This window comes from Culex pipiens, chromosome 2 (genome assembly GCF_016801865.2).
Source record: "Culex pipiens pallens isolate TS chromosome 2, TS_CPP_V2, whole genome shotgun sequence".
NCBI lineage: Eukaryota > Metazoa > Arthropoda > Insecta > Diptera > Culicidae > Culex > Culex pipiens.
Window position 1 is genome coordinate 178,958,447 of NC_068938.1, and position 23,923 is coordinate 178,982,369.

General features: G+C 37.0%; 3 protein-coding genes across 4 annotated transcripts; 2 read left to right on the forward strand and 1 right to left on the reverse strand.

The window, feature by feature from the left end:
* Positions 1-4,029: 4,029 nt before the first annotated feature.
* On the reverse strand, positions 4,030-5,673 carry LOC120414946 (zinc finger protein 761-like). Its single transcript, XM_039576278.2, has 3 exons — positions 5,518-5,673; positions 4,658-5,462; positions 4,030-4,599 (listed from the first exon to the last, which is right to left on the reverse strand). Exons 2-3 carry the CDS (start codon positions 5,448-5,450, stop codon positions 4,172-4,174), a joined length of 1,221 nt encoding a protein of 406 aa, XP_039432212.1. The 5' UTR covers positions 5,451-5,462; positions 5,518-5,673; the 3' UTR covers positions 4,030-4,171.
* Positions 5,674-10,571: 4,898 nt separating this feature from the next.
* LOC120414972 (zinc finger protein 649-like) lies at positions 10,572-14,800 on the forward strand. 2 transcript variants are annotated; one of them, XM_039576305.2, is made up of 6 exons: positions 10,573-11,362; positions 11,423-11,668; positions 13,699-13,830; positions 13,887-14,088; positions 14,150-14,439; positions 14,501-14,800. In XM_039576305.2, the coding sequence occupies exons 1-6, from the start codon at positions 10,710-10,712 to the stop codon at positions 14,721-14,723; spliced, it is 1,746 nt and encodes a 581-aa protein (XP_039432239.1). In that variant the 5' UTR covers positions 10,573-10,709; the 3' UTR covers positions 14,724-14,800. The 2 variants fall into 2 exon arrangements, with proteins under 2 accessions (XP_039432240.1, XP_039432239.1); XM_039576306.2 differs by lacking the exon at positions 13,699-13,830 and having other exon boundaries at positions 10,572-11,362.
* Positions 14,801-20,172: 5,372 nt separating this feature from the next.
* Positions 20,173-22,073, forward strand: LOC120414968 (myeloid differentiation primary response protein MyD88). The gene is made up of 3 exons (XM_039576299.2): positions 20,173-20,833; positions 20,890-21,472; positions 21,534-22,073. Exons 1-3 carry the CDS (start codon positions 20,476-20,478, stop codon positions 21,898-21,900), a joined length of 1,308 nt encoding a protein of 435 aa, XP_039432233.1. The 5' UTR covers positions 20,173-20,475; the 3' UTR covers positions 21,901-22,073.
* The last annotated feature ends 1,850 nt before the right edge of the window (positions 22,074-23,923 follow it).

The window sequence follows — 23,923 nt, forward strand, 5'->3', positions numbered from 1 at the left end:
TCTCGAGTTATGACCACTTAAGTGATATTTATGTACTTTTTTGAAGCCGGATCTCACTTAAATGCATGTAAACGATGTCCGGAACCATCATCCGACCCATCGTTGGTTAGGTAATCGAGAGACCTTTCCAACGAGTCCTTATAATTGAAGATCGGGCAACCCTGTCTCGAGTTATGACCACTTAAGTGATATTTATGTACTTTTATGAAGCCGGATCTTACTTAAATGTATGTAAACGATGTCCGGATCCATCATCCGACCCATCGTTGGTTAGGTAATTAAGAGACCTTTCTAACGAGTCCGCATAATTGAAAATCTGGCAACCCTGTCTCGAGTTATGACCACTCAAGTGATATTTATGTACTTTTTTGAAGCCGGATCTTACTTAAATGTATGTAAACGATGTCCGGATCCATCATACGATCCATCGTTGGTTAGGTAATCAAGAGACCTTTCCAACGAGTCCACAACATCGAAGATCTGGCAACCCTGTCTCGAGTTATGACCACTTAAGTGATATTTATGTACTTTTTTGAAGCCGGGTTCCACTTAAATGCATGTAAACGATGTCCGGATCCATCATCCGACCCATCGTTGATTAGATAATCAAGAGACCTTTCCAACGAGTCCACATCATTGAAGATCTGGCAACCCTGTCTCGAGTTATGACCACTTAAGTGATATTTATGTACTTTTTTGAAGCCGGATCTCACTTAAATGCATGTAAACGATGTCCGAATCCATCATTGGTTAGGTAATCAAGAGACCTTCCCAATGAGTTCTCATAATTGAAAATCTGGCAACCTTGTCTCGAGTTATGACCACTAAAGTGATATTAATGTACTTTTTTGAAGCCGGATCTCACTTAAATGCATGTAATCGATGTCCGGATCCATAATCCGACCCATCTTTGGTTAGGTAATCGAGAGACCTTTCCAACGAGTCCACATAATTGAAGATCTGGCAACCCTGTCTCGAGTTATGACCACTTAAGTGATATTTATGTACTTTTTTGAATCCGGATCTCACTTAAATGTATGTAAACGATGTCCGGAACCATCATCCGACCCATCGTTGGTTAGGTAATCAAGAGACCTTTCCAACGAGTCCACATAATAGAAAATCTGGCAACCCTGTCTCGAGTTATGACAACTTAAGTTATATCTGTGTACTTATTTTTCTGGACCTAAAAAAAATAGCTGAAATATGTGTCCAAACCACTCATATTACCCATTGTTGGTAAAAAGTGAGGAAGGCATCAACCACACAGGTGGATTAAGTTAGTTTTTTTTGAAAGGTCCAAAAAACCAAATTTTCAGTTTTTGCTTTTTGGGTGTTTTTGAAACCGCCTTGAGTCAGGGATATTAAAAAAACACCCAAAAAGCAAAAACTGAAAATTTGGTTTATTGGACCTTTATGCCCGGTATCATCACCAATTGGGTACTACCCTATGTCAATTTTTATGTACAACGGTAAAAAAACACGATTAAAAACCATTTCTGATCACTTTTTTCCATTTTCATGCAAAAAAAATAAATTAACAAGACAAAATTTTTTCGATGGGTCAACTATGGTCCCCTTGGAACGAGGTTAATTTTTCAAAATTGATTGAAAAATCCATTTTAAACTCTTTGTGGTCGTACAAAGGGTTATTGTACTCAGAAAAATAAGCTTTATCGCTGTAAACAATAATATCAGCAATCTAAGCTTCATTTTGGGACCCAATTCTAAAATATGATCATCAATCATCAACTAAACTCTTCTTTTGTTTTAATTTAAAATAAATCAAAAATTAATCCTGGGCTTCAACTAGAAAACGATGCACTTTATCAAAATTTCACAAAAGCACTTAAACAAATCATCAGATCAAAAATTGGATTTTTTTTTATAAGGAAAAGATAGACTAAATTGGATACAAATCCAAAAATGCCATTAAAAGTCAAATTTGAAATCGTGGAAAATTGCTCACATATTTTTATACAGATTTGCGAAATAATTATTGTGACGCATGTTTGGGTGTACCAATTTCATCCAATAAATACAAAAACATAATTGTGGGTGTAAAAATAGTAGGTTCACCCATACAAGTCTCCATACAATTTTGGCAGCTGTCCATACAAAAATGGCTCCCAAGTATTCCAAAATCTGTAACATTTCAAGGAATTTTCTGATCTTTGGCAAAGTTGTAGGTATAGATGAACCCTGTTCAAAAAATAGGCACAAAGAAAAAAAATCTTGCCGAATTTTGGATTACCTTTTTTTCACAAAAATTCAATTCACCAAAATGGGTATATTTGATTTCATAGATTTTTTGATAAGTTTTAGGGGTCCCACAACTTGTAGGACGTGCGACAAAAGGTCGAAATACATAAGGTCAAATGGACAAAAGGTCGAATGCCAAAAGGTCGAAAGACAAGGTCGAATAGTCAAAAGGTCGAAAGTGCACAAAGGTCGAATGGACAAAAGATCGAATGTGAAAAAATTGAACAAATGGTTATAATTATAAACTTCTATATAAATCGTGTTAATATTTTTTTTCTTACAAACAAATCTGACTTTTTTTCTGTGAGGTTATCCTTGGTTTATCCATCCATTTAGTAACGATCTTTTTTTAAATAAACAGAATAACTTCCGAACCAGTTTTTGAGAAGAATTCCATTCTTTCAAACATGAGAAGCTCTTTTGAAAAAGTTCGACTTCTAAAATATTTTGGGAGTTTAGTTTTATTTAAAAAAAAAACTACCTATTCTTGACTATCATAATATTTTTTGAGGTTTTCCAGTTTTTCAAACATAAGCATTTCTTTGAAAAAAAAAGTTGGACTTCTGAAATATTTTGAAGGCTTATTTTTATTTTTAAAAACAATCTATTCTTGACTATCAGTAAGGTGAGGAAGGCGAGGTTTGTTGTAATATTTTAATGAGTTTTTCCACTCTTTTCAAACATTAGCAGTTCTTTGAAAAAAAGTTCGACTTCTGAAATGTTTTGGAAGTTTGTTTTTGTTAAAAAAAAAAAACAACAACAACAGTCGTAATGCAGTGAATTTAAAGAAAACAAATTCAATTCACCTTTCCATAGCTGCTTTTTAATATTTGCGTATTTAGACTCACATCAATAGTTTTGTTTTGTATTTTTTTTTATTCGACCATATGTCTTTCGACCATTTTTCTTACATTTTCATTGGGTCATACACAAATGCTGAAATTTGTATGACCCAATCTCACCCCCAAACCCAATGTCACCCCTGATGACGGTACCATTTTTGTATGGAAAGCTGCCAAAATTGTATGGAGATTTGTATGGGTGAACCAATGGTGGCTTCTTTGGTTATAGGAAAGGCACCCACAAAGTTTGAGCCAAATCAACAAATACAAAAAATAAAAATGGCCGATATCTGCCGTTCACTTATAAAAAAAAATGTTAGAAATTGAAATTATAAATGGAAATAAACATTTATTATTCAGGTTTGGATCAGAATTTATCTGTTTTAACTATTCAAAGAAAATAATATTGTATGTTTTTTTAAATATATATTTAAGTTTAACACAAAAAGATTCTTTTCTTTTCCATATTCTTTCTTCCAAATCACTCCAAAACGACCATCGAAAAAAATATCGTCAAAAAAAAAAGTTGCTCTCGACCCACCGACAGAATATTTGGTTTCACCCTGCAAATGGTCGTGAAAGAGCCCGCATTTTATGGTGCCAAACGTCAGACTTGTCGATTTGTTTTTATCTCTATGTTTTCGAAAAAAAAAACAACGTATTAAACCTACGAAATATTAGAGGCAAATTTCTTTTCTCTGTCAATAATTTTGTACGTACATATCTGGAGTTTTTTTTAAAGGACCAATAAACCAAATTTTATGTTTTTGCTTTTTGGGTGTTTTTAATACCCCTGACTCAAGGCGGTTTTAAAAACACTCAAAAAGCAAAAAAAATAAAATTTGGTTTATTGGACCTTTAAAAAAAACTCCGGGTATCTTCATTTTATTTTTATTAGTTTTTGTTTTACAAGAACATTTTTATTATTAACCGCATTAAGCATTAAATGTCTTCTAAAATTCAATCTGCAAAAAAAATCAAATTAAGGGGAAAAATCAAGAAACGTTTTACAACTACAATGTAAAAATAATGAAATCGCAGTTCAAATTGTAAAAAATCACCAAGAATCAATTCTGCACCGGATGCATTCGCCGCTTATGGTACTGCATCAACGGTCGGTGCGTGAAAGTTTTCCCGCATTCGTCACACTTGAACTGCGAGTCGGATTCCGCGGTGGTAACCACCGGCTTCGCGGAACAACTTGCCACCGGCTGGTTCTGTGCCGTTTTGAGGATTGATGCACCGTGAAGCTTAACACGATGCTGCGTCAACCAAGACCCCCGCCGAAACCGCATTCCACACTCGCCGCAGGCATGTTTGGCCTCTCCGTGGACCGCTATCATGTGGTCCGCCAGGGCTCGCTTACTCCTCAGATCGTAGTTGCATATGGGACACTTTTGCGGTTCCTTGGCGCACTGCATCTCGTGGATGTACCGGTTGACGTTTCCGACGAAGCTCCGGTTGCACCGTTTGCGGCATTTGTACGGGGCGTTGCCTGGAAATTACGAGTTTTTCAAAAGTGATTCTTGGATATATTTTTTACAATTACTTACCGTCATGTTTGTTCATGTGAGTTTTAAGCAGGGCAGGATATCTGAACGAAACAGAGCAAATAGGGCACTTGTGTTTAAAGTGAACTGCATCGTCCTCTCCTCTGCACTGAACAAAGTGCGTTTTCATCCCTTGCACGCTGTCGAATCTCCGGTTGCACTTGCTGCACTCGGAGATTTCGAACGGAAAATCATTCGTATCAACCGAGCCCTCAGCTTCGTCGGATGATCTAATCCAAGTACTGAAGTCTATTTCGTCGTCGTCATCCTCCTCGATCAGAATTTCACCTTCAACCATGTCGGAGACCATTTCCTGCGTAAAATCCAGATATTCCGGTTCGGCCTCTCCATCCGATGCTTCGATTTTAACATCGATGTATTGCGAGGGAAATTCATCCAAGCTTGCATCAGACTCCTCCACTTGATCAACAGCCTCCACCTTGACAGCCACCGACAGGTTCCTGATCAGCTCCGCGTGAGTCGCCACGGCAACGCGGACATTCTCAATCACCTGGGCGGTCCGTCCGGCGAGCCACTTGTCGTCGCTTTTAACTCCCTGTCCGAACTGCTTCAGCTTCACGTTGGCCTCCAAACAGCACGCCCTAAAGTCCTGCAGCAACTGGACCAACTTGAGGCATGACTTGCACGTGTAGAAATCATCCAGTTCAAGCTGAACGCCGAGAACGGCATTCATTGTATTGCGAAACTTGGAGTTGGTCCCGATGTTGTACCCGAAAAAGCTGCCATCTGAAGGGCTCCGGCGAAGACACAGGGCGCAGAAGGTCGAGTTGTCCATTGCAGAACTTCACTAAAATAACAAAAGACATTAGTTAAAACGTGAATAACATGCATTACTACGTTACCTTGGTTAAAATAAATCGAGAAATATAGTTATTATGAAATTGAACAAAATTTATTATCAAAACAATCAAATAATCACATGTGTTCACGGGAAATGTTTCATAATTAATAATGTGCACTAGTATGACCGCGCCTTCGGTGTTACGCACACCACCAACGACGTTGCTTTTAACGTAAATCGTACACTCTTGCCAGAAAGTATTCACGTTTGGGGAGTGTGTTCGACAAACATTTACTCAGTTCTAGTACAGAGTGTATTGTGGTAATGCAACGTCATATTTCAGCTCTCTTTGTGATTCTGAGGTAAAAGTGATAGGAGTGCACGTAGTTTTTAGCTAAGTTGAGTTAATTTGTTCTCATCCAAGCATAAATTTTGCCTTCGAAACAAAATCATGTCAATGATTGTTGTGGTCAGCTTAAATCAGTTCTCAATCTTAAAAAAAAATCTTGTTTTGAAACATTATGAAAAAGGTACAATTTTCAAAATGGCTTTTGAACAAAAAATATGTATGTTATCAAAGATTGCTACCTAAATGGTACCATTGTGGGATTTTGGAGCACTTTATTTTGTAATTCAACAATTCCATTTGGAAATTCCACCTGAAGTGTGCAAGAAAAAATGCAAATTTGAAAATTACCATCTCCGATTCTGTTCAAATTTGGCAGAGCTGTTGAGACTATCAAAACATGCAAAAATCCCGAATTTCGTCCAAATCGGACCACAACCTCCATTTTTGTACCCTTCCAAAAAATCGACTTTTTGGCGATTTTTGAGCGAAACCTCTATCTTCAAACGACGATAACTCAGGAATCACACATCTTAGAAGGTCGGTCTTAGGCTCAATTTTGAAGGAAATCGGACGTAGAATCCATTTCCGTGATCAAAATTTAGATTGAAATACTTTTTCTACCTGTGTTGCGCAATTGAAAACTTTAAATTGCCGTAACTCAAAACAGCCCTATTTATTTTTTAAATTTGACCTCACCATCGTATTCCCCGTCCGATTTTACATAAGAATCACTTATCGACAGAAAGGAATATGTTTAGTTCCAGAGATATCGAATTTTATAGATTTAAGTACTTGAGATTACACTCAAACCCCGATGGTTTGACAACAACTGTTGTCAAACGAACGGGGTCACGTTTTAGTTTGACACCCCTTTTACACGGAGTTCACACACACTACCAAACGTTTGTTTTGATAGTGTGCGTGAGCGCCGTGTAAAAAGTGACAGTTCGTCACTTTTTAGTTTGACTTTGACCAGCCAACGGGGTACAAACTAAAAAAGTGTCAAACGAAAAAGTGACCAACCACCGGGGGTTGAGTGTACCTGTATTTGCTTTATCTGCCGCATATGCTAGAAGCACTCAGTCGTGCTGATCAATAATTACTACCTGCTGTTCAGTAAGATGAATTATTTTTATATTTTTATACGATTTTGATATAATCAATACCTTGAACAATCTATTGGGTAATTTTAAATGCACTATTTTTCCTGATCACAGTGTCATTGAACCATATTAAGTAAAATTGGATCTTTTAATATTTATTTATTTATTTATTTATTTATTTTTTTCGGGCGGCCCGATTTGTACCCGATGCGTACTCAGAATTCCGAAAAAAACGTATTTTTCATCGAAAAAACACTAAAAAAGTTTTAAAAATTCTTCCATTTTCCGTTACTTGACTTTAAAATTTTATGGAACATGTCATTTTATGGGTAATTTAATGTACTTTTCGAATCTACATTGACCCAGAAGGGTCATTTTTTCATTTAGAACAAAATTTTTCATTTTAAAATTTCGTGTTTTTTCTAACTTTGCAGGGTTATTTTTAAGAGTGTAACAATGTTCTACACAGTTGTAGAGCAGACAATTACAAAAATTTTGATAAATAGACATAAGGGGTTTGCTTAAAAAAAGTTTTAAAAAAACGCAGCAAACGTGCATCGATTGGCTTAAATGCAAAATGCTCTAAACATGAAATATTTACTAAAAGTAATTCATTGATTTAGCACGTACCTAGTGTGCCATGAGAAAACAACACCAGATGGCTTAAGTATTAGAGGATGAGCTTATTATGTTTAAAAACAGATGCATGTATTCTTACAGATGAGGAAATTTTTATGTTCAATACCGAGGGAAAAGATTGAAAAAAAAAAGTCAAGCAAAAACTCGTATTTTTCGACATAAAAGCTACCGGGAAACTGAAAACTTGATTTTCAAAGGCCAAATCGATACATCAACTTGTTTATTGGACCACAGACCATCATTTTATTGTAAAGGATATTTAAAATTTTAAGATTTTCCATTTTTTTCTTAGCAGATTTTGTGAAATTGTCGAACAAATTGACTTTTTGCCTTCCTCACCTCATTGAGGCAAGGCTATAAAATCACTCAAAAATTGAACTTTTTAAATAAGCCTCCCAGATATACCTTTACGTATACATATCGACTCAGAATCAAATTCTGAGCAAATGTCTGTGCGTGTGGATGGACGTAGAATTTTTTTTCTCACTCACTTTTCTCGGAACTGGCTCGACCGATTTTGTCCGGATCTATGTTTTTGGATTTGCCTTCAGGTTCTTTAAGTCTTTTTTAAATTTTATCCGGCTTGGTGCAGTACTTTAAAAGATATGTTCGAAAAACTGTTTTGGTTGATACTAAAAAGGGTCATTATTTACATAATTTGAAAGCTCCGGCGGATAGCTGTCGGAACTTTACGCTCAGTGCACGCACACAAACACTGCAGTGCTTTCAAATGGTTCATTAAATTTATCATACCTAGATGGCAGCACTCAGATGTATAGTGTCTTTACTAAGTAAGCGTTAGCCAAAGCTTTCGTAGTGTGTGGTTGCAAGGCTTTTAGGAGGAAGGCAGCAACCACCTTCCGGTGGATTAAGTAACGTTTTTTTCAATAAAATGCGCTGGGAACATGCTAAACGATTTTTCCGAAAGTTTTCATGTATGAGAGAGTTGTTTCTAACATGATCATCTAACATGATTATCTATTGATTTCCTCGACTTCGTGTTTTTTTGGGACACGCTAGTGCCCCATACTGCGCTATTGAATTGTTTGAAGATCCGATAAGTAGGTAGTTCAAAAGTTACGTAAAAAAAAGTGTCAGAGTTGCGAATCGGATCTCACTTAAATGCGTGTAAACTATGTCCAGACCCATCACCCGACCCATCGTTGGTTAAGTAATTGAATGAACTTTCTAACGAGTCCAAAACATTGATAATCTGGCAACCCTGTCTCGAGTTCTGACCACTTAAGTGATATTTATGTACTTTTTTGTAGCCGGATCTCACTTAAATGTATGTAAACTATGTCCGGATCCCGGTAATCAAAAGACCTTTCCAATGAGTCCAAAACATTGAAGATCTGACAACGCTCAGTGCCAAGTTATGACCGCTTAAGTGACATTTGTGTTTTTTTTATTGAGAAACAAGTCTTACCCGACAAACTTCGTTCTGACTTTTTTAGTTTGTTGACGTTTTTGACTTTTTTGCTTATTCAGTCTCCTATGATCAAAATTTGATTTCAACCTTTCCCATACAATCTGCAGATTATCCGGAATCGGTTCCGGAATGGCCAAAGTTGTAACTTTTTGGCGTAAGAACCTTCCTTGGACTTCCTGGACGAACTTACGATAAGAACCCAACGCAACAAAGAGCACCTCGATCCGATGTTCCGTGTTGAATTGATTCGCGTTCGAACAAAACCGTTTTTTTTATTGTAAATAGATAACTTGCATAATTTTCCGGGTTTTCCTCAGTTCAAACTTGATTGTCAATAATTGTTCTTTTCAAATTCTTTTCAAATTACTTACAAAACATATTTATCAAATAAAAGATCAAAAGGCTTTATAAAGCTTGTGAAAACATTGTGTTGTGCTTGTATTTATTTGACCTTTCCAATAAAAGCTCTAGAAATGTTTTCGTGAAAACACTGACAACGATTTTATTCGTAAAAGCAAACTTGATATTTCGTAAACTTTTAAACTTTTTCAAATTCCTTGACATTTTTTGTTATACCATGGTGTCATGTCGGTAAAGTATACGGATTTTTGCTCAGCAAGAGTTGGTAGCCTTAGGTAATTGTAATGTTGAAAACACTTTGTAAAAACATGCAAACATGGGAATCAAATCGCTCTTTATGCTACGATATTGGGCACAATTTTGCTTACATGTAATTATAACAGATATTGGTGAAATGTGTAATTTGCAGTCTTTCTAAGAATTCTCATAAAAAGTTGATGGAAATCCATCGATTTTTAGCGACTTTTCCGTAAAAATGTCCTTTAACTCATTAATCTTTGCCAGATAAGATTTTGAAAATGGTTATCTTCGAGCAAAAAAACACGTTTTTTAAGGAGCAAGTTAGCACCATACTCTCTTCGGGAATGTTGTAGAGACAATTCCAGAGCATCCGAATATGGATCCGGTTTTTGTACAGCGTGAAACGTGGATTTTATAAATATCAAAATAAAACAAAGTTTTTCCGGTACAAATTCCCATAGAAAATTGAATCGCTTTGCGCAAAGTGTGGACTTAACCAATCGTTCCCATACTTTGGGGAGTTGTTTGGGACCCCAAAAGAAACTAAAAAATTGTTGTGCTCGCTAAATTTGAACAACTTTATTTTTTTCCATACAACCATATTATATCAGATTATACCCTAATGTAGCAGCCTAAGAATCCTCTTTCAATAATCGAGTCTGTTACTAATTTGTTTGTGTGTTTTTTTTTTTAAATTGCTGTTTGCTTCAATATCATGATTCCTTGCCTCTAAAAATAAAAATAGGAGATTCGATCAAAAAAGCCTGATATGATCAAACGGATCCTTAGAAACCAACTTCAAATAAAAATTAGTTTTGGTTTGTCTCCAACTGTTCTAACCATCCATGTATTTTCATTATAACAGTCTTTCCCACTGTTCAACTACATACACATTTTTCAAATGTGCTTGTGTGCTGCCCCTAGCTGGCACAGGTAGTGCAATTTACTGCTGCCTTGCATTAGTGTTGATGCTTGCGATGCACAAAAGTTTGAAGTTTGTAAAAGCCTGTCATTTGGGACCAAAACAGAGATAGGATTGTTTACACGCAGCGGCATCTTAATTCATTAAAAATTTAGTCAATAAGTTTAAATATAAGTTCTAAGTGTATAGTGCTAAGTATCGCGCAGCGATGGCAATCCTCATAAAGCAAGAGTTGATCATCAACGCCGAGGAAGAGCACGTTCCCGCGCTGGAATCGACCGCCATCAGCGATCCAGCCGCTACCTTTTGCGCCCTCTGCATCCGGGAAGTGCCCACAAATGGAAACTTTTTCGAGTTCACGCACCAAAACTCGACCGAGTTCCGCGATCTGCTCGGGGAGCTGTTTGGCATCGACCTTCACCTGCAGCACTTTATCGTGTGCCGAACCTGCTGGAAGATGCTGCAGATGGTGGGCGACTTTCGGGAGTGCTGCCTCAAGGGACAGAGCTGGATGGAGCGGTTCGTGGGCGGCATCCGGAGTGACGACGACTGGCTTTCGGACGAGATGACGCAGATGATCGACTGCCTGCAGGCGGCCATTGAGGACCACATGGAGCAGATCGAGCAGAACGATGCCATCGACGAGGGGGGATATTCGGTGGGGAAGGTTCAAGCTGGCGAAACGCTCGAGTCGCTGGAGGTTAATGGATCGTACGGGGGTGACGGGCATGAAGAGTACGACGAGGCAGAGCAGAATTCGCTGAGCTTGGTCATTGCTGAGGCACAGTTGGGTGAAGTAGGAGGGTTGAACACATCGAAAGGGGATATAATGTGCAGAATATGTAATGTTCCATTGAAAAAGTTAGTTGAAGGGGCACTAGGTTAGGATTATAACTTCTAATATTAACCATACGATTTTAGGGACAGCCTTGTGAAACACAAGCGATCGAAGCGGCACAGACTTCAAGTCAAAGTACATAAACGGACACAACTGAATCATGTTGGAATTACTGTAGAAACGGAACCATCGCTGGAATCGGATCAATCCGATTGGTACGAGGACTTGAACGAATTTAATGCCGCAAATGTCGAAGTTGTCCAGGAAAAAGCAAGTGACGAGCATAAAGAAGTGGAGTGTAAAATTTGTAACATGAAGTTTTCTAGAGGGTAAGTAGGATTGTAAAGCTGTTCTCTAGCTTTTCGCAAAAAAGAGATGTTCTGTTTTTCTTTTAAAACATTTTGCGTCATTGGCTCCTGTAAACAAGATTGCATACAAGAATTTACGGGTGCCACATATAAAGGCTTTAGAAATATTCGGAAACTATCGTAGGGAAGACATTTTCTGATTGTTTTGTTGTCTTAGACAATAATGTAGCTTATTATGAAAACTGTTACATAAAGTTTTTTTTTTAATTTGATGATATTAATTTTTGCATCACCTCGATGAGCAATTCTCGGATATTTCGGTCATACGATTTTTTTTCGTATTTTTTAATCAAGCTGAAACTTTTTGGTGCCTTCGGTAGTCCCAAAGAAGCCATTTTGCATCAGAGCAACTCTCTACCAAAACCGGAAATAGATTTTATTTGTATTTTTTGATATGGCTAAAACTTTGTGGGGGCCTTCCCGAATTTGCAAAATATTTCGTTTAAATTAAACTTTCGGTGGCTATACCTTGAAAACGGAGCCCTTAATTAAAAAAATCTGTTAAGTACTTTTCGATTGCAAATTCAATTTTACATAAAAATTGAGGTCAAATTTTTATGTAAAATTTCGATTTTTTCATAATTCATAACTTGGCGGCAGATTTTTTGACCATACTTCTCTATGGAACGAAGGTTGCGGGTTGTCCCCTAAAACATACCAAAAAATCTCGAAAATCAAAAAATACATATTTTGGGAAACTGAGCTTTTGTGAAAAAAATGTTAAATAAAAATCGGCATTTTTTTCCGTGTACATATTTTTTTCTCAATAGTCCTCAACAATACCTACAACTTTGCCGAAGAATCCAAATCGATCAGAAAAAATTTGGTGGTTTTTAAACTCACTAGAACTTGATTTCCAAAAAAACACCATTTTTAGTTTTTTTTTTTTATTAAAATTGCAAAAAAGACCGATTTCGTAGGGAATTGCTCTGACCATTTTGCATTGTTATTGTTTTTTTTTTTTGCATTTTTCTGCTGTTTAACTGGGCCCAGTTTAAAAGCAGCCTAGTTAAAGAACACTCAGTTAACGAACAAATACTGTAGTTCCATGCAGATTTGTAGCAAAATGATGAGATTACCGTTTGGGGTGTAGTTTGACAAAATTACCGCTATTGACAGTACAAAACCTTCATCAATTGCAGGGACTGGTGGGATTAGGAATGAAAAGTCGTTTGTTTGATGTTCCAAGAGTTGAAGAGATTCGACTCGCGGTCGCAACTTTATATATATTTCAATTTCTTTTGTTTCTATTGATGAGTTCCGATTGCTTAAACGTCAACTGACATTTCTGGAGCAACATTTAGAAAGGGCGCATTAGCATTTTAACAGCTGGAACTATTTTGCCAATTCCGAGACAACTGTTAGCTATTTAACAAAACCTTCGTGCCAAAAGGAAGCTTTTTTTTCTTTTTTTTTAATTCTTTATTATAGAGTTTTTCAGCCGAAGGCACTCATAAGGAAACTGGGATGGCCAGCTATTGGGTTTTTTGAAAAAGTTAACTGCTGTCTTGAGATTTGCAAGATTAAAAATCCAGCTGTCAAAATGCTTATCCGCTTTTTCCTCACCGAGGGATAGGACAGAAAATAACTTATAAATTTCAAATCCAATGATGTAAAATCATGCTATTTATATTTTACGAAACGAAATTTAAGCGTCAAAAAGACATTCTCAAAATTTCCGAATATTTGTCCAATTCGTTCTCCTTAGTACCAGTAAACTCTCTCCCCATTTCGAACAAATCAGCTGTTGAATAATATAATATAAAATGAATATTTTCAATGCACTTTTGTATGGACAGCACCCAAATTTTTAACGGAGTCTTGTATGGTCGAATCAATAACGCAAAATGTACTTTTTGGACATAAGAAACGGATGGACGATGCTAAATTTAAATTTAAAAAAGCCAAAGAAAATTCGATTTGCGAAATTGTAGAGAAGTGCTTTCTTGAAACTTCAATGATTGTAACTTTGCTCTCTGGTGTAATCCCAGAGCAAATTTCGACAGACACAGACTGACTAAGCAGCATCAGCTGCAAGCCAAAGAAGCTGGCTACGAAGAGGAACTTGGACTGGCTCTCGTGGGAACCACGTGCACCGTTTGTAATCTCACTTTCGGAAGAAAGTCAGTTAAATTGTATGGTGTTTTTTTGCAATCGTATATAATTGGTCAAATTTTAGTGATTACTTCCAAAAACATTTGACAACAAAGAGGCACCTGATGCTGGTCGATAAACAAAACGGAACAGACGGAGCTGACATTTATATTCTACCCGAGAATGAAATTACCCCTGAACATGAAGTTAACCAAATCAGTCCACATCAGATCGTGTCTGAAAAAAATCAACCGAAGAATGGCGAGGAGGGTATTGTCTCAACAGAGGTAAAATATGGCTCTGAATGATAATGAAATTCTGTTCTCAACCATCTTTCACTATTTTCAGCACAAGTGCCGATTCTGCCAGTGCCTTTACGCGAACGCGTACCAGCTGGAGAAACACATTCACAACATACACTTTGACAACATGCTCCAGTGTCGCGTGATGTGCAAGAAGCGATTCCTGAGCAAGAAAAATCTCATCCTCCACGAGAAAATCTGCCGGGACAAGTCGCTCACCTGTTCGTTTTGCAAGATCAAGTGCGGCTCGCGGAAAGCCCTGCTCGCGCACGAGCGCAACTTCCACAACGGGACGGTGTGGAAGTGCAAGTACTGCGATAGGAAGTACAAGAAGCGGTAACTGGTTACATTAATTTTATTATAAAAGTTTAAATTTCAAAGAAACATATTCTTCTAGATCGGACCTGAAACATCACCATCTGGTCAAACACGGAAAGGATGCGGGCAAGCATTGCTGTCAGCTGTGTGGAAAGTTTTTCAACACGGCAAAATCGCTGGAATATCATCAGTTTACCCACACCGGGACGCGACCGTACTCGTGCGAGCACTGTGGAAAAGGCTTCATCTACTACACCGGGATGAACCGACACATTCGCGATGTACATAAAATATACACATAAACTAATGATTTTTTCTTTTGAATGTTGGACTGAGTTTAATAAACGACAAAATATATGTTTGGTTTGCAAAAATTAAATTTGAGTATCATTTTAAAAAGAAATCTTGTACCAGCAACAGTGCCATTGAAAATACGGTTTCCGCGATTCGTGGGTGCGTTTGCTACCCCAGAAGGTGCCGGGAACTGCGAGCTCTCATCAATACCAGCGAGGTGTTGGATTTGGACCAAGGATCGATTGCTAAAGAAATTCATCAAGGTTTGCAGCAGCACATCGACACCCCAGCAGTATCCACTCAGGCGAGATCTGTTTCTATGCTGGAAGCTGGAAGACACGTGGCGAATCGGTCGGAATGGACCAACAACTGAAGTTTTTCTTATTTGGTGAGATCTTTCCTATATAAATATCAAAATACTCTTTCACTTCTACTAACATTCATTCAGATCAATAAAGACAAACCACGCGGTAGGGTGTCCCCTTGGTCGTTTGTTGTGAGTTGTGGATTGCCTGCTTCTCTAATGAAAGTTCGGCTAAGGGGGCATGCTTATTAATTTCTCGTCGCTCCATACCCTCAGTGACGTAATGGGAGCAAGGGCGTCTATGCAAAGTGTCCCTACACCCGCTACAAATATCCGGTGCTTGGGGAGGGAGAGAAGAGGGAAACCATTTTATTTTATGCGCCGGTATTTGTAGCATTGAAATTCGTGCAAAAAAAAAAAAATGACACGTGGGTGTTCAGATTACGGAGTAAAAGATGATCGAATTGTTCATTTTCACAGAAAAAAAATTGGGTAAATTTACATCATTTATACCAAAAGTGCACGTCATTAATGATGTGAATTTACATCAAATTCATTTGAAATTTACATGCCATCCGATGTAAACGTGCCGAACAAACCCAGCTTCAAAAAATGTAAATGTCCGATGAAAACTACGTAAATTTACCCAAACTGAAATTTGTTTTACTCCGTTGAATCTCGAATCCGATGTAATTTTCATAAGCTTTAAATGTTTTTGCCTTCCTCACCTTACTGAGGGAAGGCTATAAAATCACTCGAAAATGAACTTTTTAGTTAGAGCTCCTAGACATGTGTACCGAATCAATGTAACTGGAATATCTCGTCATCTCGTCACTGAGCCGATTTTGACCGTATTGGCCTCATTCGATTCTTCTTGGGATCCCATAAGTTCCTATTGAATTTTTTAAGATTTAGTAAAGCACATCAAAAGTTATGATTTATAAACTGCTGCATATAAATTTCACAATTTGCAAAAAAGGGTGGTTTTTGCATGAAAACCTGCCATATTATATATTTTTAGAAAGGTTCTGAAATGACCTTTCTTGTGGATTAAAAATTTTCAAGATCTGACTTACCTATCTAAAATTACGAGCAGTTCAAAAAATGGTCTGAATTTACATAACCTCAAATGGTCGGGTCTGATCGCCATGAAAAAGCTTTGAAGAGGGATTCCTCAAAGGCGGTGTCTGTATAATCTTGACAAAAAATTCTGTAGAGCAATTCTCTACCTAAACCGGAAATGGATTTTATTTGTATTTTTTTATTTGGCTCAAACTTTGTGGGGGCCTTCCCTATGACCAATAAGCTATTTTGCGTCATTGGTTCACCCATACAAGTCTCCATACAATTTTGGCAGCTGTTCATACTAAAATGGTACGTAAATATTCAAACAGCTGTAACTTTTGAGTGAATTTTCTGATCAATTTGGTGTCTTCGGCAAAGTTGTAGGTATTGTTGAGGACTTTTGAGAAAAAATAGGTACACGGAAAAAAAATTTGCAGATTTTTTATCAACTTTTTTTTCACTAAAACTCAATTTCCCAAAATACGTATTTTTTGATTTTCGAGATTTTTTGATATGTTTTAGGGGACAAAAATCCGCATCTTTTGAGCCATAGAGAAACATGGTCAAAAAATCTGCCGCCGAATTATGAATTTTTGAAAAAATAGTGATTTTTGGAAAAATCGAAGTTTTATGCAAAAACAAGTTTGACATTACTTCTTAAATTGAATTTGCAATCGAAAAGTACAATACAGATTTTTTGATAAAGGGCTCCGTTTTCAAGATATAGCCACCGAAAGATTGATTTTAGCGAAATATTTGCAGTTTTTCAATTTTTAAAAATAGTGACCATGAGTGACCATTTCTAAAAATATTTTTTTTGAAAAGTTCAGAAAATTTTCTATAAAATTGTCTGAGAGACATTGAAGATTGGACCTCTGGTTGCTGAAATACAGCGGCTCAAAGAAAAAGAAACACGAAAATTTAAGTTTTCTACACAGAAAAAAAAATCATGGTAATATTACATCTGGGAAGTAGTACATCTTTTATGTCAGAAAAAAGGTGTAATTTTACCTCTGGAAATGTGTAATTTTACCACTTTTCTGGTGTAATGTCACTTTTTCAGTCTAAATTGAGGTAAAATTACATCATAAAAGAGGTAATATTCAACCTTCCAAATTTACATTATTTTTTGCTGTGTAAGTCTCACCCAATCAGCCCACCATTTTCTAATGACGATATCTTAGCAATTAATGGTCCGATTTTCAATGTTAATACATGAAACATTCGTGAAATTTTTCGATCTTGCCGAAAAAAATATTTTGAAAATTTTCAAATCAAGACTAGCATTTTAAATGGGCGTAATATTCAAAATTTGGCCCTTTTAAAATGTCAGTCTTAATTTAAAAATTTTCAAAATATTTTTTTCGAAAAGATCGGAAAATTTCACGAATGTTTCATACATTAACATTGAAAATCGGACCATTAATTGCTGAGATATCGTCATTAGAAAAAGATGGGTTGTTTTGGTGAGATTTAGAAAACTTCAATTTTCGTGTTTCTTTTTCTTAAAGTGGCTCTATTTCAGCAACCCGAGGTCCAATCTTCAATGTCTCTTTGACAATTTTATAGCAAATTTTCTGAACTTTAAAAAAAAAATTAGAAATGGTCACTCATGGTCACTATTTTTAAAAATTGAAAAACTGCAAATATTTCGCTAAAATCAATCTTTCGGTAGCTATATCTTGAAAACGGAGACCTTCATCAAAAAATCTGTGAAGTACTTTTGGATTGCAAATTCAATTTTTCATTAAAAAGTAATGTCAAACTTGTTTTTGCACGAAACTTAAATTTTTTCCAAAAATTACTATTTTTTTCAAAAATTCATAACTCGGCGGCAGATTTTTTGACCATGTTTCTCTATGGCTCAAAAGTTGCGGATTTTTGTCCCCTAAAACATATCAAAAAATCTCGAAAATCAAAAAATATGTATTTTGGGAAATTGAGTTTTAGTAAAAAAAATGTTGATAAAAAAAATCTGCAATTTTTTTCCGTTTACCTATTTTTTTTTAAAAGACCTCAACAATACCTACAACTTTGCCGAAGACACCAAATTGATCAGAAAATTCACTCAAAAGTTACAGCTGTTTGAATATTTACATACCATTTTTGTATGGACAGCAGCCAAAATTGTATGGAGACTTGTATGGGTGAACCAATGACGCAAAATAGCTTATTTGGTCATATGGAAGGCCCCCACAAAGTTTGAGTCAATTAAATAAACACAAAAAATGGTCGAAATCGGCCGATTTCGTAGAGAGTTGCTCTGTAGTCTGTTTTTTTTACTCATCACTTATTTTTATTAGGACCTCTTAGGTGCATGCGATCACGTAAGGGGATATCCATAAACCATGTGGACACTTAAGGGGGGTTAGAATCACTCTATAAATGAGAGGAAGGCACCAACCACCTAAAGGTGGATTAAGTAATGTTTTTTTAGATTTAAAAGCGCTGGAAAGTTTAATCTGATTCAGATTCAACGGAGTGTTGCAAAAGTAGCGCTTCAATAAAATTTCAACTTCATCAATAAAATTTCAACCGCAGCTGAATTTGAGCCACCAATTACGAGAAATAAGCTTCAAATAATTTTGATTACCTCCAATATCTATTATTTATCATCGTCATTTTTACAAACCATCTCCATTATATCATTTGGCAAGAAAAAGACTATTTTTTTGCCAAAATAAAACCTGTTTGGCATAAACGTTTGAAGACGTGAAATGTAATTTTTCCTTAACTCCTGACTAGGTTTTAACAAAGGTTTTATCAAGGCTTCGAGGATGTTGTTAGGATTCAGTTGTAACGCGTTGAACTCCTATGTAGGTTTTATAAATAGGCCGTATATTTTTGGGTTTTAACAGTGGTTTATCGGGGTTCTGGGGAGGTTGTTACGGCTTAGTGGTTTTAATGTTGGTTTTGGCTGATAGGTTTTATAGCGGTTGTGACAGCTTTGATAAAGCCTTAAATGTTACTTGAGATGTTTTTCCCAGATTTTAATTAAATTGCGAACAAATTCTCCAACATTATCTACGCTCGACCCATAAGCCGTCACAATGGAATATGTGCAAAAATAGTGTAAAATATAAAGTATAATTTACCTTGCGTTTCCAAAGTATTGTAGAAAAATGTTATTCAGTGGAGACGCATGGTGTTTCAAGTTATAAAGGTTCGTTGGGTTCTTTATATGTAACGTCATGATTCGAATTCCCGGACGCTTCGAAACCCGGACACTTCATCTTGTTTTATCAATTATTTGGATATAAGTTCGCATTATGAATGTCAAAATTGTGTTATATGATGAATTCCAACATCAACTTTCATTTAAAGTTTGTTTGAACGCTGTAGTTAATGCCAAAACAATTAAATACAATAAAATTATAAGTTTACCAAAAATGCGAAACATTTCACTTGAAATATTTCATAGGCGTTCGAAGCACCGGGGTGGCAAAGAAGAAATTTATGGTTTCGATTTCCTCAAATTCTAGCTAATTTTTATATAAACTATCGATTGTTTTGATGTTAACAGCTTATTTGAGACCTAAAGAATGCCATTCACTAACATTTCAGTCCAAATTTGTACGATTCATAAGTAAAATCGAGTGTCCGGAATTCGAAGCAGAAGTGTCCGGATTTCGAATCAGCTTTTATCAGTGTCCGGGATTCGAAGCACAACAAGTCATTTTAATTTTGAAATTCAGATGAAATATTGTTAGAAAAGACATATTTTGCATGCATTTTCTTGAAACTGACTGTTTATACTACATCCTGATGATATTTCCACATTTCCAACTTATTACATGATTTTTTGCCAGCTATCACATAAATGATATGCTACTAAGTGTCCGGATTTCGAATCATGACGTTATTTTGAAGGAAAATCCTAACGTGTTATTTTTAATACAATCTGTAATATTAAATCTTTAAATATTGAAGAATAAAATAGCCGAATAACTTTCTATCGTTAAACATGTTTAAAATTTATCTACTTCTCTCTCAGCGCAAAAAGTAAGATAGTCCTGACTTGGCTCAGTTCAACAAATACAACCATATCATCGGTTCTTGTGATACAGGTAACTGTTATACACATACGAGGTACCAATAAAAACATACTATTTCTCGCATTGAATCCTACGGTCATAACAGTCCCAAGTGTAGCATGTAGCGAGTTGGATAGTGGTAATTCCTATTCGTCACATCTTTCACTCACCCCGCTCCACCAATCAATTTTTTCAAAACATCAAACTTTGTGTCGGTGCCGAGAATAGTAACTCTCGTGCGATTCGCGATAAGATAAGTCAGTGGCCCTCCTTCTACGCAGTGTGACGTTCTACTTAGCTGTGATATCATAGGCCCAAGTCGTCGGGCTAAGCTGATGTTCAGAAGGTCGCGCAACGATGCAGCCAACAACAGTCGAGGTGACCGACGTAGATCGGATCAATTTGAGTGAAATTCCGGTCAGTGTCTTGCGGCAGGCCACCTTCAAGCTGCTGGCCGTTCTGCTCAACAAGAAGAAGATATTCAAGTCCGAGGACGGGTACTACCGCGACTGGCGGGGGCTGTTTCAGGCGATCCCGCTGGAGAATCACTACATAGCGGAGGTTGAGGCAGATGCGGATCCGTGCAAGAAGATTTTCGAGCTTTGGAAGATTAAGGCGACGAAGGAGGGCAAAGCTCCCAGTTTGCTGGAGTTGCAGAACATTCTCGGGATCATCGATCGGTGGGACGTTGTCGACGACAGCAACAAGTTGTTTCGTGAGTGGACTAAATTTTGTATCAAGGTCAGACTAATAAGAAATTTATTGTTGTAGGTGAGGATGCCGAACAGTATTTGGCTGAGAAGCAAAGAGTTCACCTACCGATTAGTGCAAATCAACTGATAGAAACGGAACAGTTGTCCAACAATCAACAGGTTGCTGACGACGATATTATCACTAAAGATGACACCATCTATAAAAAGCAGATTTACGATGCGTTCGTATTGTTCGCCGATGCCGACATCGAATTTGCGTCCAAAATTGTCCACAAAATGGAAGAGAGGAATCTTAAGCTGTGCCTTAAAGATCGTGACGTCCTTGCGGGAATATCCTTCGAGCACAACGTGCTAGTCAAACTCATCTCGGAACGGTGCAATCGCTTAATAGTGGTGTTTTCAAAAGAATTCCTCAAAAGTCCCCTGAACGAATTCGTAGTCACGTACGCACAAGCGATGCAAATTGAGCAAAAGCTGCGCAAGATATTGCCCTGCGTTTACGAACGAATCGAGTTGCCACCGGCGCTTAAGTACACGACCATCCTGGACTACAAGCGCTCCGAGCACCTGTTCAACTACTGGGACAAGCTGGAAAGCTCCATCAAAGTGAGGAAAGATCCGCCGAAGCCGGCGGAAGTCAAGTAAGTGTTTTGAAACAAATTTCAATCTTATGAAGCTCACTTACATTTGCCTCTCTTCCAGAACCCCATCCGCCCCAGCGATGCCCGTCCCAGAAATCAAAGTCGACCCCATTGACGAACCGGTTGCTCCAAAACGCAAACCCCAACCACAAACCCAACCCCAGTCAACCACGACGACGGTGGCCCTAACACCGCCCAGTGAACCGACGCTCAAAACCAAGTCCGTCTCGCTGCGGGACATCAGCGCCACGATGAATCGACTGCTGAACAGCAAATCGGCGGAAACGTCGGCCAGCACGTCGGAACTGTGCGTGAAGCCGGAGAAAAAGGAACGCAAGCTGCTGGACCGGCTCAAGATTGGCCGTCTGATGCCGAAAAAGTCCGGCGAGAGTAAATCCAAGAAGAAAAAGCTGGCGGAAGCCAGCTAGTACACTGGTGGTGCCTCGAGTGTTTGACGAACGGAAAATGTCAATTGCGCAATTAAATCAAATATAATTGATTAATATATTTGGACAGATTTACGCATCTAAGCTTCCAGTTGTTGATATGCTGTTTTAAATTTTACTTATAAAATAAATAAACTAAAAAAAAACTATTTTTAATTCGAATACTTTAATAGGTGTATCTGAAAAAGAAACGGAAAACAGGAAAAAGTCGGAAATTTGTTCTACTGGTAAAAACAAGGGAATTCGACTAACAAGCCGGATTTTTTTTATTTTGAAAACGTTTTGCAGCAATAATTTTTAATTCGTTGTTCAATATCAATCAACTTTTACAACAAAACATTTATTGAAGAACACATTGAAAAAAATACATGAAATTGGACAAAGAGGTTAGTGTGAGTACACACTTAATTTTAAAAAAAGCTATCAGGGCACTAAAATATACTTTTTTATTTATTATAAAAACAAATTTGAAGACATTTGGTTGTATCATTGTAATGGGTGTCACGATATCTTAACACTGTCTTGACCAAATCGGCTCAAAATTTTGGTGAAGACTCGTTAAACCGGTCCTGTGTGCATGACGAAGGTCGATTTTCAAAAAACTTATTTTGAAAAAAGATGAAAATATTTTTGTGTATTTCTTATAAAAAATCGTTATTTTTTGATTTTTGTAATTTTTTCAAATGCAAATTTTAAAATCGGGCTCCGTCAATGACACACGGGATATGTCTTGCGAGTCTTTACCCCAAATTTTAGTCATATTGGTCCATCCCATCTCGTGATATCGTGGCACCCGTAAATCAACTCGGTGTTTCGAGAAAAACGCTCAGAAAGTTTGACAGTCCGCTTTGCGCACGGCAAAATGATGAGCTTAAAATCGCCTTTAACTCAGTTTTATCATGTAATATCTTTATGAAACTTTTAGGACAGATTGAAAATCTTCTTTTAAGTGGATTCAATAAAAAAAATTATCCATCAGATTTGGTTTTTTTTTACAATTTAATTTATGAATTATTTGATATGAAAATTAAGGGTGGTCACTAAATCCCATTTTTAAATTCTCGACTTTCCAAGAACACATTCCTGAAGATCGGTCTGCCTGTGTGGATCAATCGGACCGCGCACTGGACTCACAATCCAGAGGTCGCCGGTTCGATGTAGACGCAAAAATTCTAATTGTTAATATAGATATTCGGTGCCCTCTCCCCGTGCCATACTTTCACACTTAGGAGACCCGGGAGGCGGAGCCTTGTCGCAAAAAGAACGATACACGCATGTGGATTCGTTGACGAAACCGCATGTTTTAAGGAGGCCACATTATAAGGTGTTACGTCGATTCCTTTTTTTTTCCTGAAGAATGATAGCAAATCAAAAACTTTTTTATAAAAATATTATAAATTATGAAAAAGTTAATATAACTGATCGGACAAAACTTCTTAATAAATTCATGAAAAAAATCTTGGTTAAGTTAGAAATCCAAACAAAAAAAATCTAAAAAGAATAAACAATGAATGTACTCACTAGGGTGGCTCGAGTTGGTCGATTTTTTGAACAAAGTTGGTTCAAACCAAAACAATAGCGCTAAACTTCACTAAAACTTTCCCTAAGAAAGTGTAGTTATATATTATTTTGAAAATTTAATCTAGATTTCTTCGGATAATCGAATCACGATTTTTTTTCGCTGTCTTATTTTTGATTGTTGAGCTTTAGTATGACCTCTAACTACCCTAAAGTGATTTTTTAAATCCAAGATGATGGCCAAAACGGTGGTGATGAAATATTGAAAAATGCATTTTTCAATTTTACTGGCAATCAACCATTTAGGGGAAATATACCCATTTTAATCACTCTAAGCCGTTCGACCAATTCTCATCACTTTGCCGTTTTCCGCTATTAAATCAACACTTACAGATATTTCAACAATGGAGAGTTGCTTGCATAGCATAGCATTGGTGTCTACCCGTAGCTGCTACTTCGTTATTGACCAGGACCCCCAAACATTGCT

What these genes read in the sequence shown, in the direction of transcription:
- LOC120414972 (XM_039576305.2), top strand. Translation starts at nt 10,710, where the DNA reads ATGGCAATCCTCATAAAGCAAGAGTTGATCATCAACGCCGAGGAAGAG. An exon ending in AATCTCACTTTCGGAAGAAA is followed by an intron (nt 13,831 to 13,886) that starts GTCAGTTAAATT and finishes GTCAAATTTTAG; the next exon opens with TGATTACTTCCAAAAACATT. An exon ending in GATAGGAAGTACAAGAAGCG is followed by an intron (nt 14,440 to 14,500) that starts GTAACTGGTTAC and finishes ATATTCTTCTAG; the next exon opens with ATCGGACCTGAAACATCACC.
- LOC120414968 (XM_039576299.2), top strand. Translation starts at nt 20,476, where the DNA reads ATGCAGCCAACAACAGTCGAGGTGACCGACGTAGATCGGATCAATTTG. An exon ending in CGACAGCAACAAGTTGTTTC is followed by an intron (nt 20,834 to 20,889) that starts GTGAGTGGACTA and finishes TTATTGTTGTAG; the next exon opens with GTGAGGATGCCGAACAGTAT. An exon ending in CCGAAGCCGGCGGAAGTCAA is followed by an intron (nt 21,473 to 21,533) that starts GTAAGTGTTTTG and finishes CCTCTCTTCCAG; the next exon opens with AACCCCATCCGCCCCAGCGA.
- LOC120414946 (XM_039576278.2), bottom strand. Translation starts at nt 5,450, where the DNA reads ATGGACAACTCGACCTTCTGCGCCCTGTGTCTTCGCCGGAGCCCTTCA. An exon ending in TCACATGAACAAACATGACG is followed by an intron (nt 4,600 to 4,657) that starts GTAAGTAATTGT and finishes CGTAATTTCCAG; the next exon opens with GCAACGCCCCGTACAAATGC.